Raw genomic sequence first — 16515 nt, 5'->3', positions numbered from 1 at the left:
CCCTCTCACTCTGGCCACAAACTCTTTGAATCACTTCCCTCTGGAAGGTGATTCCGGATTCCTGTACCTTAGTTGGTTAAGTGACAATAAACGAGAACAAGAACTCGACTGTCAAAGCCGCCACAGCCAGACATAAAAACAGCTTTTTTCCATGAGCTCTACTCAATAACCAAAAGTTTGTAGCCTCCTTTTGCTCTGGTATTTTATTTCATTCAAATGTTTAAACTATAATGTTTAATTCTTAATGTTTTAATGTTTTATGTTTTATTCTTAATTGTTTACTGTATGTCGTGTTGGTACTTGCGAGCGGAGCACTAAGGCAAATTCCTTGTATGTGTACATACTTGACCAATAAGCTTATTCATTCATTCATTCATTCATTCGGGCAGTGGAATGCCCTGGAAGTGGACTGCAGAGGAGAGAAACTGGGGATTTTTGGCCATGTCAGAAGCGGATGGCGCTTGAGATTAATGAGGGAAGACAAAATAATTCATTTGTGGGTCAGGCCGAATAGTCTCAAATGCAGGAAGTTCAAGTTCAAGTTCAAGTGAGTTTATTGTCATGTGTCCCTGTATAGGACAATGAAATTCTTGCTTTGCTTAAGCACACAGAAAATAGTAGGCATTTACTACAAAACAGATAAATGTGTCCATATACCATGATATAAATATATACACACATGAATAAATAAACTGGTAAAGTGCAAATAACAGAAAGTGGTCATTAATAATCAGAGTTTTGTCCGAGCCAGGTTTAATAGCCTGATGGCTGTGGGGAAGTAGCTATTCCTGAACCTGGTTGTTGCAGTCTTCAGGCTCCGTACCTTCTACCTGAAGATAGCGGGGAGATGAGTGTGTGGCCAGGATGGTGTGGGTCTTTGATGATACTGCCAGCCTTTTTGAGGCAGCGACTACGATAAATCCCCTCGATGGAAGGAAGGTCAGAGCCGATGATGGACTGGGCAGTGTTTACTACTTTTTGTAGTCTTTTCCTCTCCAGGGCGCTCAAATTGCCAAACCAAGCCACGATGCAACCGGTCAGTATGCTCTCGACTGTGCACCTGTAGAAGTTAGAGAGAGTTTTCCTTGACAATCCGACTCTCCGTAATCTTCTCAGGAAGTAGAGGCGCTGATGAGCTTTTTTGATAATTGCGTTAGTGTTCTCGGACCAGGAAAGATCTTCAGAGATGTGCACGCCCAGGAATTTGAAGTTCTTGACCCTTTCAACCATCGACCCGCTGATATAAATGGGGCTGTGGGTCCCCCTCCTACTCCTTCCAAAGTCCACAATCAGTTCCTTGGTTTTGCTGGTGTTGAGGGCCAGGTTATTGCGCTGGCACCATATGGACAGTTGCTTGATCTCTCTTCTGTATTCTGACTCATCCCCATCAGTGATACGCCCCACAATAGTGGTGTCGTCAGCGAACTTGATGATGGAGTTCGCACTGTGGTTCGCTACGCAGTCATGGGTATAGAGTGAGTACAGCAGGGGGCTGAGCACGCAGCCTTGAGGTGCTCCCGTGCTGATTGTTATCGAGGCTGACACATTTCCACCAATACGAACAGACTGTGGTCTGTGGATGAGGAAGTCAAGGATCCAGTTGCAGAGGGATGCGCAGAGACCCAGTTCTGCGAGTTTGGTAACCAGTTTGGAGGGGATGATTGTGTTAAATGCCGAGCTGTAATCAATTTTTTTTTTTTTTTTTCTTTTAATAACATTTATTAAAGACAAAGCTTCAAATCACTTGACATTTTCAAACGGTAAAGTCACTTGTCAACCAACTTCACTGCATGCAATTACTTCCAAAGCTTTTTGATGGACATGTTCTTCTCGCTGTCCTTTTGCATCACCTTGGCCACTGCCATTTCAAAGTCTTCCTGTGTAACGTGAACTCTTCGTTCTCTCAAGGCATACATGCCAGCTTCTGTGCATACACCCTTGACCTCTGCACCCGACGCTCCTGGCATTAGTTCAGCAATCTTGCGCAAATTGATGCCACGTGTTAAGTTCATCTTTCGAGAATGAATCTTCAGAATGTCAAGACGGGCCTCTTCATTTGGAGGAGGAAATTCTATTTTCCTGTCAATTCGTCCTGGTCGCAGCAGTGCAGGATCGAGGATATCAATTCTGTTTGTTGCCATGATTACCTTAATATTCTTAGTGGCTTCAAACCCATCTAGCTGGTTGAGAAGCTCCAACATGGTGCGCTGCACTTCACTATCACCACCAGAACCTCCTTCCAACCGCGATGAACCAATAGAGTCAATTTCATCCATGAAGATAATAGATGGAGAGTGTTCCCTGGCCATGACAAACAACTCACGTACCATGCGAGCACCCTCCCCAATGAATTTCTGCACAAGTTCAGAGCCAGAAACGCGGATAAACGTGCAGTCAGTGTGATGGGCCACTGCTCTAGCTAACAGAGTCTTCCCAGTTCCTGGAGGTCCATACAGCAGCACACCCTTCGGCTGAGCAATGCCAAGAGCTTCAAACAGTTCAGGATGCTTCACAGGCAGTTCAATAACCTCTTTGATCTCCTTGATTTGTTTGTCTAAGCCACCTATCATTTCATAGGTAGAATCCGGAACTTTCTCAACCATCATGAGAGACACCAGAGGGTCCACTTTGTTGGGCAAGATTTTGTGAAGCGTGTAGCTATCATTTCTCAATGCCACGCGACAGTTCGGAGTTACATCATTAATATCAATGTTCTTGTCAACATCCACAACAAATTTCCCCTCTGGATGAACCTTGACGAGCACCTTCTTCTTGTCCATGGCTCGAACCACCTCTCCTACATAAGACCCCTGCTCCTGTAATAACTGTAGTTCTTCCCGCAACATACGCACTTTGGCATTAAGTTCATTTCTTTGAGCCTGCAGACGTCGGAGATTCTGACTCTTGTCATTAACAATGAGCTGAAGTTCTTCTATCTTTGATAGATAATATTGGCGGAGGCCTGTCCCTCCCTTTCCTTCTTCCACATCCATCCTCATGGTGCAGGAGATTGATGGCTAATATCCACAGGAAATAATTTTCTGTACAATTATAGTTGTCAAGCCAGCAAAATAATATCCCGAACTCGGGCTCCGCCACCCGGTCGCCGTCTTGAGCTGTAATCAATGAATAACAGCCTGACATATGAGTTTTTGTTGTCCAAGTGGTCCAGTGCGGAGTGGAGGGCCAGCGAGATCGCATCCACCATTGATCTGTTGTGGCAGTACGCGAACTGCAGTGGGTCCAGGTTTTTGTCGAGGTAGGAGTTGATTTGCTCCATGATCAACCTCTCAAAGCACTTCATCACCACCGGCGTTAGTGCCACTGGTCGATAGTCATTAAGGCACGTCACCTTACTCTTCTTGGGCACCGGTATAATTGATGCCCTTTTAAAGCAGGTGGGGACCTCAGAACTCAGAAGTGAGAGGTTGAAAATGTCCGTAAAAACTCCCGCCAGTTGGTCCGCACAGGTTTTTAGAACACGACCGGGTATACCATCAGGACCAGGTGCTTTTCGGGGGTTCACCCCTCTGAAGGATTTCCTGACATCGGCCTCTGTGACTGAGACTGAAATGCCATCACAGCGAATGGGGGATCGGGAAGGCACATCAGTGTTCTCCCTGTCAAAGCGTGCGTAAAACGCATTGAGCTCGTCAGGGAGTGATGTTACACCGACATTCGAGCTGCCTCCTGGTTTTGCCTTGTAGGAGGTGATTGCATTCAGGCCCTGCCACAGCTGCCGAACATCTGTCTCGTCCTCCAGTTTGGAGCAGAAGTCCCTTTTGGCCTTTTTGATGGCCTTACCAAGGTCGTATCTGGTCTTCATGTAGGCCACTGTATCATTGGAGGTGAATGCCCTGTGTCTGGACTTCAGGAGAGTGCGGATCTCAAAGTTCATCCAAGGTTTCTGATTGGAAAACACTCGGAAGGTTTTTGTAGGGATGCAGTCCTCCACACATTTCTTTATGAAGTCTGTAACGACTGTGGCATATTTGTTCAAGTCCGTTGCCGAGTCCTTGAACATTGCCCAGTCTACAGACTCCAAACAGTCCTGGAGTTGTTCTTCTGCCCCCCCCCCCCCCCGACCAGCTCTGTACTGTCCTCGCTTCTGGGGGTGCGCTCTTTAATTGCTGCCTGTAGGCAGGAAGAAGCAGCACCGCGGTATGGTCGGATTTACCGAAGTGAGGGCGAGGGATAGAACGATAGGCATTCTTGATGGTGGTGTAGCAGTGGTCGAGGGTGTTAGGTCCTCTGGTGCAGCAGGAGACATGTTGGTGGAAGTTGGGGAGTGATTTCTTGAGGTTCGCCTTATTGAAGTCCCCAGCAATGATGGTAAATGCCTCGGGGTAAGACGTCTGGTGTTTGTTGACCACGGCGTCAGAAACGGAACACAGAGCATTCCCTCAGCTCCCTTTGATAAAGCAGTCTTGCCCTTAAGTCCTCCACTTTGTTTTCAAGGGACTGTACATTAGCCAGTAGGATAGGAGAAGGGGCCGAAGGCCCCTGCACTTCATTCTGACCTGAAGTCCTGCCCGACGGCCACGTTTCCGGACACAATGGAGGCTTTCCCTTTGTTTTCAGGTACTGTACCTGCTGTACCTGATGTTTCTGCTTCCTATCACACAGCACAAGGCCATTGAGTCCATGTTGGCTCTTGCCAGAACAGTTCCATTATTTCTATTCTTTGATTGCTGCATTTGAGAATGTCATTGTAAAAAGGAATGGTGCTTGAAGATTTCCTCAGTTAATAAGTGTTGGTTGGCATCATGAACATGCTGGGAGCCTTCTCTACAACTCCAGATTCTGTTGCTTCAGTTCCACCTTGAATTTAAAAATAGTTTTCTGTGAACTACTAATGAGATTAATCATGTGGTTGTAAACCATCTGTTTTTCTTGTATTGTGGATTGGCAATCTGATGTTAAGTGTATACATATGAATTGTTCAAACAAATCTATTTTAGTGATTTTGTTTGGAAATATTCCACATCCCCAAATGTAAATGACAGATCAGTAACTTGAAAATGTCTTTGGATTTATTTTGCACAACACAAGTTGATCATATTTCCCCAATTCAGGAACCATATAATATTGTTGTAGCATTGTGTAATATCATATTTTTGTGATTCTAATGGTGAATATCTGAAGATATTTGGCTCATTTAGTAAAGCCACAGAAAAAGAGGAAATGGAAGTCAGAATAAATCATCCCATAATGTTTGTGTTACTTTTGAGAGTAAGAAGCAATTTGTGTCATTGATTCAGATTTCAGATAATGAATGGACGATACGACACGATACAATAGAATTTTATTTATCCCTGGAGGGAATTTGATCTGCTAACAGTCATAAAAGACAAAATACATGAAACATTAAATTAAAATGACGAGTGGAAAGGATTGGGGGTGTTCAAAGATTGGGGATGGGGGGGGGGGGGGGGGGGGGGGGGTGGAGGACAGTCTACCCCATGACAGAAGGGGGAGAAGTTGTACAATTTATTCATTCCTGGGATCATTCTTGTAAACCTCCTCTGTACCCTCTCCAGACTCAGCTCATCCTTCCCCAGATATGGTGCCCAAAATTGCTCACAACATTCCAAATGCAGCCTTACCAACATTACATCCCTGTTTTTGCACACAAGCCCTCTTAAAATAAATGCTAGCATTGAGTTTGCTTTCTTTACTACTAATTCAACTTGCAGATTAACTTTTTGGGAATCCTGCACCAGCACTCCAAAGTCCCTTTGCTCCTCCGATTTCTGGATTCTCTCCCCATTTAGAAAACAGTCTACGCCTTTATTCCTACTACCAAAATACATAGCTCCACACTTTGCTTTCCACAAGTTCATATGACTTTTTTTATTTTTCCAACAATAGAAGCTGGAAGTACTCCACAGATTAGGCAGCATCTGTGGAGATTAATTTCAGATTTTCAGTCTTTGCAATATTTTGCTTTTGTGTTCCACAATCTTCTGTTTTGCTTTATGCATCTGATGTTTGCTTTCTGGTGTTCTGATAGAATACACAATTTTTAAACTTGTTTACATTTTCATTTACTTTCTTTTCACAGCGGAAAAAGATTTGTTGCCATGAAAGTGGTAAAGAGTGCTCAGCACTACACAGAAACGGCTCTGGATGAAATTAAGTTACTTAAGTGTGTAAGTACTACCTCATTGGTGATGCAGGAAATCTCCATGTTATGGCCATTTGGTTAATGAAAATCATGACCCAAAATTTGAGATACGGAATAAAATTCACTCTCACAGTTTTTGTGGGAAGAAATTAACAATTTTATTTCAACTAACATTTCTTGATGCATGTACAGATGACACAGTTCCGTGCCATGGAAAACCATGATCAAACAGTTTTCTAGGATCACAACCCCTTCCTGAAAAGTCTGAAGAAGTGTCTCGACCTGAAACATCACCCACTCCTTCTCTTCAGAGATACTGCCTGGCCCGCTGAGTTACTCCAACGTTTTGTGTCTATCTTTGGTTTGAACCAGCATCTGCAGTTCCTTCCTACACACCCCTTCAGATAACGCAGGGGTTGCCTGTATTGAAACAAATGATCTTTTGCATTCAATCTAAATAGCATATTTGGGGTCTTCATAAACTAATTATCAGGAATTTCTGTAGATGCAACTTCGGTTGCATATTTTCCTCAGGGTCTGGTCACACAATTCTCCACTGTCACATCTGTATCAACCAGCACATCTATCCTTGCTGTATGGTGCTTTCCCTTATCACTTTGAAACCATGTGCATTTTATTATTGCTCTAAACCTGGTTCTTTAAGTGTTGGATTTTTTGGTTTTATCTTTGGTTTTGCAGCTTTTTTTATGAGATGCATATTCTTTATTTCCCTCTTCCTCGCCTACATCCTAAAGGCTTTTTTTTATCGTGTGATTGATTTTTTTTTAAATTCTCATCACTTAGAATGAATTTTTGTTTGAAGTTTAAACTGTCCATTATTTCCAGCAGTTGAACCTCTAGTGATGAATTGTGGAACAAAACAAGGTGCACACAGACCTGTCGATGTGGAACACTCAAGTTCAATATCAAAATAGCTGATATCCTAATTTTTTGAATCTCATTGTAAATCTATCTACCTCAGAAGTGTAAGGAAGCCCCTTAAAACAGTGGCCTATTTGGTAGCTTGAACACATATTTAAATTATATCCACAAATATGAAATATTAATTTCTTCTCTGTGGCAGCCACTGTGTGTTGCAGATATCTTGCTACCAAAGAGAAGGTGCCTTAAGGAGCTTTATTTCAAGTGGAGCATAGCAAATATTAAAAGTGTTGTCCTTTAGGAACAATATGTTTCTTGGTCTAAACTGCCCTAACTATTTAAAAAAAAATTTGGTCAATTGCACAATATTCACAGTAAAGGTTCAGCACACCGAAAAATGCTGAAATCCAATTTCAAGGTTAATGTTTTTAATTGATGCAGAGACTTGGGGGGGGGGGGGAGCAACTAAAAGGGGGGTGCTATTGTATATTGAACATACCCTTATGAAATAAATTATTTTAAAGTTCCTTTGATTATGTTTTTGGAACTATTGAAATTAAGATCATTAACTGGCATTGATTTTGTGAGGCATGACATTTGATCCCACCTAATATACAATCACTCTTGCATTATAATATTCTAAAAATAAATTGTATTACCGCTTCCAGCAATTATATCTCTGTATTGCACTTGTTGGTGCTCCTGGATTATTTTGAGATATTAATATCTCAAGAATTTATGAAATTATTTTTAATATCAGTTTTAATATAAATCTCTCTAGTTTAAAAATCATCTACTGAAGCCTATTATATTTGGAATATGTTCAAGTACGACTGATGGTGCTCTCTTAGTAATTTTGGTTTCATTGTTCCCAGGTACGAGAAAGTGATCCCAATGATCCAAATAAAGATATGGTGGTACAATTAATTGATGATTTCAAACTTTCAGGCATGAATGGAATACGTATCCTTTAGCGGTTTACTTATATTTGTATGTTCTGTTATATTATCGTTAATAGTCCTGGTATATTTTAGCACAATAGATTAAATAGAACATTTTAAATTGTGGACCCCCCCTCTGGAAAATGCCTTTCTCTGTGGCCATTTCAAGGTGAATTGGAAAATTTGGTTTGGTATCAAATGGAAACAAGTCCATTGGTCCACTGCATTTATCTGCACTATCATGCTATTTCACATCTTTAATTCCATTCTAGACTTTGTTCATTCAAGTACCTGTCCAGATGCCTTATAAATATTATTCCTGTTCTTGCCTCCACCTCTGGCAGCTCATAGGAAATATCAACTACTCTTTGCTTACCCCTTAGATAACCTTTAACCTCTTCCCTCTCACCTTAAACCTATGCCTTCTAGTTTTAGATAGTCCTACCATGTGAAATTAACTTTGGATATTTACCCCATCAATGCTTCTTATAATCTTATATTCCTCTATCATGTGACCTCTCGGCCTCCTTTGCTCCAGAGAAAACTGGCACAACCTATCCAATCTTGGGATATTATTCTTCGGATATTAGTCCACCGGGTGGCGCTTCAATGGCAGCCTCGCCTACAGTCCTTGTTTTGTTATTTTTAGTGCGTTTAAAAAAAAATATGTTAATGTTCTCTGGTATGTTGAATTTGGGGGTGGGCGGGGGGGGGGTTGGGGGGAAACATTTTTTCAATCTCTTACCTTGCCAGAGATGTGATTGTTTTCCGGATCGTATCTTCGTTCGCTCTGCGACCTAACATCATTGAGCTGGTAGCCTTGCTCGGGACCGACTTTGAGCCTCACTGCGGGGCCGTGGACTTACCATCAGATCCTGCGATCCCTTGTGTGGGATCGACAATCCAACCGCGGCCTGCGGACTTTAACATCAAGGAGCTTGAAGTCTCGGGATGAGACCGATGTCGGGAAGCTCCAAAAGCCCACGACGGCGCGGGGGAGCTGAGATTCTCCCCCCCCCCCCCACCCCCCCTGATGCAGGAGCTTGATCGCTCCGATGAGGAGGCCCGCCGCCGGCTTTGGGAGTAAGATCGTCCCGTCAATGGAAGGTTAGAGGCCCCCGACCGCTGGAGGACAAAGAAGGGAGATTGAACTTTTTTTCGCCTTCCATCATAGTGAGGATTGCGGAGGAGTCACTGTGGTGGATGTTCATGTTAAAATGTATGTTGTGTGTTCTGTTGGTTTTTATTGGTATGACTATGGCAAATCAAATTCCTCGTATGTTGCAAAACATACTTGGCGAATAAAGTATGATTATGATCTCTCCTCATGAATCAAACCTTCCAATCCCAGCAACGTATTGTGTAATGACATCTTTCGTACAATGCAGTGACCAAAACCCACACAATACAACTATAACATGATGCACCAACTCTTATACTCATTGCCTCAGCTCATTGCCTGCCTACCTGTGTGTCACTTTCAGGGAACTATGAAAATGTACTTGTACCCCAAGGTGTCTCTGTTCAACGAAATTCCCCATTCCCTATGCCATTCACTGTGTATGTCCTGCCCTGGTTTCATTTCCCAAATGCATCACTATGCACTTGTCCATATTAAATTCCATCTGCTTCACTGTCCACTACACCACCAATTCTGGTATCATCTGCAAGCTTACGAAGAATTCTACTTCCATCTCAAATAATCAATATATAGTGTGACAAACAAGAAAAGACATAGCGGTGTACCACTGGTCTAATCTGAAAAGCAACCCTTCTCTTGGACCACCTACCTCTTACCACCAAGCAGTTTTGCTCTCACCCTGGAACACACGTGTTTGAATCTTCTGGACCAGCCTATCATACAGGACCTTGTCAAAGGCCTTGCTAAAGTCCATGTCTACTGACCTGCCGTTCATCCTCTTGCTCAATCTATTCAAAATAACTCATATTTGTGAGCCACAATTTCCCACGCATAATGCCATGAATAAAGGCATGTTTAGACCATAAATTCATGTTGAAACTTCTTTTAGGCAATCCTTTCACATGCCTTCCATAGTAAATTTGCATACAGCTCATCAGCCCTGGGCATTTGTCAATCTTTACAACTGAGAGAGTTACAGAGAGATGGAAGGAACTTGACCATTTGGTGATTTAGGCACTGAGGTAAGAATCCTAAATTGGAAATATTGGTAAATTCGGAGCCAATATAGCTTTGTGCCACAGAGAAAATTAATGAATGGGGTCTGCGCAGAATTTGTCATTTATCCAAGATCAATATTATCATTGTGGGAATTGGTACCTCTTCTGATTAATAAGAGATGAGTTCAGTGGCAATTATGAAAAAACTGTTGTACAATGCAATGGGGTGCAGAAGATAATGAGATCAGAGTGTTTTCTTCCTTAACTATATTACAGATGTCTGCATGGTATTTGAAGTGCTGGGTCATCACCTTTTGAAATGGATCATCAAATCCAATTACCAGGGCCTTCCTATTCTTTGTGTGAAAAGTATTATTCAGCAGGTGGGTCAGCAAAAAGGTAACCAAAACAATACAAAGTCATTGTATGCTGTCTAAATGCTGTATATTCTTAACATTTACTTTATTTCGCGTTCGCAAATTTATTAGACCAGAAATCTATGTTGGAACTTTTTCTGGCAAGCACATCAATTAAATTTGTTAAAATTAAATTCCCTGAGGAAAATACGAATATTTTGGTGAATACATATTTAAATGTCGTCACCATTGTTGATATTAGATCTTGAGCCGCTCTCTTATTACATATCTTTTTTTTCCCTGCTCTATTCACTTTGATTGCTGATAGGTCCTGCAGGGTTTGGATTATCTACACAGTAAATGCAAGATTATCCATACAGATATAAAACCAGAAAATATATTAATGTGTGTAGATGAATCTTATATTCGTCGCATGGCTGTGGAAGCAACAGAATGGCAAAAGGCAGGTGCTCCACCACCCTCCGGCTCAGCAGGTAATTAATACTTCAAAGGTGTTTCACATTGTATTTGAGACTTTTTTGTTCCTTGTTCAATAATCTATATATATGATTTGAAAGTTGTTTATCACGATTGTTAGTAATTTTACAAACCAAGCCTGCTACATTGAAAATAGAAAAGTACAAAACAGGAACAGGCCCTTCGGCCTACAATGTCAGTGCTGAACATAATGCCAAGATAAACTAATCTCATTTGCCTGCATATAAGTAAGTATGTTTATTGCAGTGGCGTAGCGTGGGGGGGGGCCAGTGGGGCGGTTGCCCTGGGCGCTACATTTTTAGGGGCGCAAAAAAATTGTTGCTCCGAGGCCAGGCCGCCGCTGTCGCTGTCCCCGCTCCGAGGCCAGGTCGCCGCCCCAGCTCCGTGGCCAGGTCGCCGCTGTCGCTGCTGCTGCCGCCGTCCCAGCCGCCACCGCCACCACCCAAACCCCCCCCCCCCCGCCCCCGCCCCGGCCCGCCCCGCCCCGCCCCGCCTCCCCGCTAATGAGGAGGCGCAAAACTTTAAACTGCCCCGGGCGCTCAAAACCCGCCCTACGCCACTGGTTTATTGGCCAAGTATTCACATACAACGAATTTGCCTTAGTGCTCCGCCCACAAGTAATAACATGATACAGTGACAGTTACGAATGACTCAGAAAATACTAAACATTAATAATAATAAAACATTAATGATAAAACACCATTGATCAAGCATGTGAACCAACAAAATGCCAGATCAAAGGGAGGCTACAGATTTTTGGCTGTTGAGTAGAGCAACTACTCGTGGATAAAAACAGTTTTTATGTCTGGCTGTGGCAGCTTTGACAGTCCGGAGTCGCCTTCCAGAGGGAAGTGATTCAAAGAGTTTGTGGCCAGGGTGAGAGGGGTCAGAGATGATCTTGCCCGCTCGCTTCCTGGCCCTTGCAGTGTACAGTTCTTCAATGGAGGGAAGGTTGCAGCCAATAACTTTCTCTGCTGATCGGACGATTCGCTGCAGCCTCCAGGTGTCGTGCTTGGTGTCTGAGCCAAACCAGACCAGGATGGAGAAGGTGAGAACAGACTCTACGATGGCCGTGTAGAATTGGGCCATCATTGCCTGTGGCAGATTGTGCTTCCTCAGCTGCCGCAGGACGTTCATCCTCTGTTGTGCCTTTTTGACTGTGGAGTCGATGGTAGATCCAAACTCCTTCATTTTCTGCATATCCATGTGCCTATCTGTAAGCCTCCGAAATGCCACTATCGTACCCGCTTCACGACCATTCCTGGTGGTACGTTCCAGGCACGTACCACCCTCTGTGTAAAACAATTGTTGCCTTGCACATCTCTTTTAAACTTTAGCCCTTTCACCTTAAAGCTGTCTTTGACATCCCTGTTCCCATCCCAGGGATAAAGGTTCCGAATGTCTACCCTATTTCTGCCAGCAGTCTGTCAACTTCCAGCATTCCAGAGAAAACGGTCCAGACTGTCCAATTTCACCTTGTAGCAAATACCCTTCAATCCAGGCAGCATTCTGGTAAACCTCTTCTACACACTCTCCAAAGCTTCTACATCCTTCCTGTAATGGGGCAACTAGAACTGCATGCAATAGTCCATGTAAACTGCTACCTATAATAGATCTTTCACTAAGCCTCTGCTCATCTGTTCTAATGTCCTTAAATCCAGTATGAACTTCTTACTTAATAATGTTATTGTGATTTATGTTAAAGATGCAATATACATGACATCTGTATTGCAGAATTAGGAGGCCCTTGCAATCATATTTATGGGATTAAAGCTCTGCTTAAGGTCAGATAACACAAATTGTTACAATTATGTAATCTTGTGCACTCTGAAACAGTGGCCAATGCCAAATACACTGAATTTTCTTTTGGCCTTTTTTATTTGAAGAAAATGTTTATATTGTGTTGGATACCAAAGAGTGCGACAAATTGAGGTGGTGAAGAAATGTATACATAATTATTTACATTCCATGAAGCTATTGGATATTTTTGATAGTGCTCTATATTTGGCTGTTACTAGAGTTTGACCAAGATTTGCCATAAATTCCTCACCATTATCCACAGGCATGAAGTTGGTGTTTGTGTGCAGTGATTCACAACTATATTTCTGCATAAAGTTCATCAAACCAGCCCCAGTTCGAGATGAGGAATGGGTTAACTCTCAGGGAGCTGTTTGATTTGCCATCCACTGGCTGCCTGATGAAACTAACCAGCTGTTTTTAGCTTATATCAGGATAAATGACCATAAAAATCCAACATATATATTTAAAAAACTGAATTTCTTTGATTGCCTCCAATGTTATTAATGATAAAGCAATGTCATATTGTAAAATAAAGAGCATTGTTTCAATGTTTTTAATTTCAATTTGCTATTCTTTATTTTACTTCTGCAGTGAGTACCGCCCCACAGCAGAAACCGGTGAGTAGTTTCCTGTTTTTGCTGTCCAAAGATTATAGTGATGGCAAGTCATTAGAATTTACAGACAAACTGACTACTCGAAATACAATTGTACATATCAAATGTGTGTCCTTTAAAAGAGGATTATTTTACATACTTTTTCTCTTAGTTACTGAACCACTATTGCAGATCCAGCACATATTTCAGACTCTCACTCTCTCAGTCACTGCTTTCTGGTTTTACCATTTCACTTTTGTTGTTCCATCTTTTTTTACTCTTCATCTTTCCCCCCTACCTTGGCCTCTTTGCCACCTTCCCTGCATGACTCTATGAAAGCATGGCTCTATGATTTTTACCAAATAACTTTTATTTTTACGAGGATGTTTCTGTAACCGGCTTCCGTCTCCGCACTATTATCCTATCGGATCATTGGTGCAGAGACAGAAGCCGGTTACGGAAATGGGGCCTTAAATTACCCATGAATCTGCCCATGACCGTACTATGTCTTTTTCGTCGAGTGGACTATCTTGCTCGCTATAGGATCTTTGCTTCAGACTGGTTAGGGATAAGGGAAATGAGAGATATAGACGATGATGTGGAGAGATAAAGAACAATGAATAAAAGATATGCATAAAAGTAACGATGATAAAGGAAACAGGCCATTGTTAGCTGTTTGTTGGGTGAAAATGAGAAGCTGGTGCGACTCGGGTGGGGGAGGGATATAGAGAGAGGGAATGCTGGGACTACCTAAAGTGGAAGAAATCAATATTCATACCATTGGGCTGTAAGCTGCCTAAGCAAAATATGAGAAGCTGGTGCGACTCGGGTGGGGGAGGGATATAGAGAGAGGGAATGCCGGGACTACCTAAAGTGGAAGAAATCAATATTCATACCACTGGGCTGTAAGCTGCCTAAGCAAAATATGAGATGTTGTTCCTCCAATTTGCGTTTAGCCTCAGTCTGACAATAGAGGAGACCTAGGACAGAAAGGTCTGTGTAGGTATGGGAAGGAGAATTAAAGTGTCCGGCAACCGGGAGATCAGGTATCAACCGGGAGATCAGGTGGGCTGAGCGAAGGTGATCCGCGAAATGAGCGCCCAGTCTACGTTTTAGTCTTGACAATGTATAAAGGGCCTGTCCCACTTACGCGACTTTTCAGCGGACTGTCTGCGACCTTCAAACACGGGGGTACTCGCCTGAAAAACTGCGAGCTGGAACGACTGTCACCGAGGAACACACACACGCACAAACACATCGCAAAGGCAGGGGCCAGGGAAAGCGGGGGAGCGCTGTCTGAAATTCACACGGTGCAAAGCCAAAGTGATACCCGCGATGAACAGGAAGGATAAAGACGGCTAGCACAGTGTACGGTAAGTCATTTAAAAGAGCGGGGAAGGGGGGAGGGGAGAAGGTGGGAGGGGAGAAGGTGGGGAGAAGGAGTGGAGACACCTTTTAATAAGCCAGTGATACACAGCTGTGAAGTTTAGCGGGCATTTAACATTACCGGTCGGTTTTCCTTGGTTCTGAAAACTTGTGCTTACGTTTTTTATCCCCAATGAGCCAATTAAAATGCCCGGTCAGCAAAGGAGATTTCCTACGGCTACCTCGACTACCTGCAACCACATGGTGACCCTACTACCACCGCACTACGACTTAAAAAGTATAGATTTTCTCCATGGCGACCAATTTTTGGTCGCAGAAAATGTTTCAACATGTTGAAAAAATTTGCACGACCATACTGAGGCCGCGAATAGTTACCACTATGCGGGAACTCCTCTCGACCATGAAGGAGACTCACCAGAGACCACCTACGAACATGTGGCGAGCGCAGAGTCCTGAACTCACAAATAAGGTCGCCTGTGGGACAGGCCCTTAAGAGTCCACATCTGGAACAACGGATAGAGTAGGTGAGGTTGGAGGAGGTGCAAGTGAACCTCTGCCTAACCTGAAAGGACTGTCGTGGACCCTGGACAGAGTTGAGAGAGGAAGTATAGGTACAGGTGTTGCATCTTCTGCGGTTGCAGGGGAAGGTACCTGGGGAGGGGGTGGTTTGGGTGGGAAGGGATGAGTTAACCAGATAGTTGCGGAGGGAACGGTCTCTGCGGAAGATGGAAACGGTGGAGATGGGAAAATGTACCTAGTGGTGGGATCCTGTTGGAGGTGGCGGACATTTTGGAGAATTTGGTGTATGCTGCGGCTGATGGGGTGGAAGTTAAGGACCAGGAGGACTCTGTCTCTGTTGCGACTAGGGGGAGAGGGATCAAAGACAGAGCTGCGGGGTACCGAAGAGGCATGAGTGAGGGCCTCATTTATGATGGGAGAGGGGAACCCCTGTTCCCTAAAGAATGAGGACATCTCAGATGTCCTGGTGTGGAACATCTCATCTTGAACGCATATGCGGCGAGACGGAGGAATTGGAAGTAGGGAATTGAGTCTTTGCAGGAAGCAGGGTGGGAATAAGTGTAGTCGAGATAGTTGTGGGAGTCAGTGGGTTTGTAATAGACGTCAGTCAATAGTCTATTTCCTGTGATGGAGACTGAGATTACAATAGGGGAGGGAGGTGTCAGATGGTCCAAGTAAATTTGAGTGCAGGATGAAAATTGGTGGTGAAGTTGATGAAGTCCATGTGTTCTGCAGGAGGTAGTACCGATGCAGTCATCAATGTAACGGAGATTGAGTTCTGGGAAAGGGCCAGTGTACGCCTGGAACAGGGATTGTTCAATGTACCCTATAAAGAGGCAGGCATAGCTGGGGCCCATGCAGGTGCCCATAGCTAGGCCTTGGACTTGGAGGAAGTGGGAGGAGTCAAAGGAGAATTTGTTGAGGGTGAGGATCAGCTCCGCTAGGCAGAGTAGAGTGTTAGTAGAATGAAATTGGATGGTTCTGCGGTCGAGGAAGAAACGGAGGGCTTTAAGGCCTTCCTGATGGAGGTGGATGGAGGTGGAGAATGGATTGTACCATCCAATTTCCCTCTACCAACACTCTACTCCGCCTAGCGGAGCTGGTCCTCACCCTCAACAAATTCTCCTTTGACTGCATCGGTGCTACCTCCTGCACCCATGCAGAACTCATGGACTTCATCAACTTCACCACCAATTTTCATCCTGCACTCAAATTTACTTGGACCATCTCCGACACTCCCTCCCCTTTCTTGATCTCACAGTCTCCTTCACAGG

At 43.6% G+C, this 16515-nt stretch overlaps 2 protein-coding genes across 7 annotated transcripts in view; one reads left to right on the top strand and one right to left on the bottom strand.

Moving 5' to 3' along the window:
- The window catches only part of srpk2 (SRSF protein kinase 2), a 144871-nt gene that overhangs the window by 94597 nt on the left and 33759 nt on the right, over nt 1-16515 (top strand). For 4 of the 6 annotated variants that reach the window (XM_033039899.1, XM_033039898.1, XM_033039902.1 and 1 more), the window contains 6 exons: nt 6065-6152; nt 7885-7972; nt 10366-10472; nt 10774-10939; nt 12327-12455; nt 13335-13360. In XM_033039899.1, the coding sequence (XP_032895790.1) occupies nt 6065-6152; nt 7885-7972; nt 10366-10472; nt 10774-10939; nt 12327-12455; nt 13335-13360 (604 nt within the window). The remainder of the gene's footprint in view (nt 1-6064; nt 6153-7884; nt 7973-10365; nt 10473-10773; nt 10940-12326; nt 12456-13334; nt 13361-16515) is intronic. The other 2 variants (XM_033039900.1, XM_033039901.1) reach the window with 1 other exon arrangement.
- LOC116985250 (26S proteasome regulatory subunit 8) lies at nt 1704-3111 on the bottom strand. The gene has a single exon (XM_033039913.1). The coding sequence runs from the start codon at nt 2997-2999 to the stop codon at nt 1797-1799; it is 1203 nt and encodes a 400-aa protein (XP_032895804.1). The 5' UTR covers nt 3000-3111; the 3' UTR covers nt 1704-1796.

This window comes from Amblyraja radiata, chromosome 21 (genome assembly GCF_010909765.2).
Source record: "Amblyraja radiata isolate CabotCenter1 chromosome 21, sAmbRad1.1.pri, whole genome shotgun sequence".
NCBI classification, from domain to species: domain Eukaryota; kingdom Metazoa; phylum Chordata; class Chondrichthyes; order Rajiformes; family Rajidae; genus Amblyraja; species Amblyraja radiata.
The sequence above is the reverse complement of the archived record's forward strand: the minus strand, read 5'-3'. Positions and strand labels throughout refer to the sequence as shown.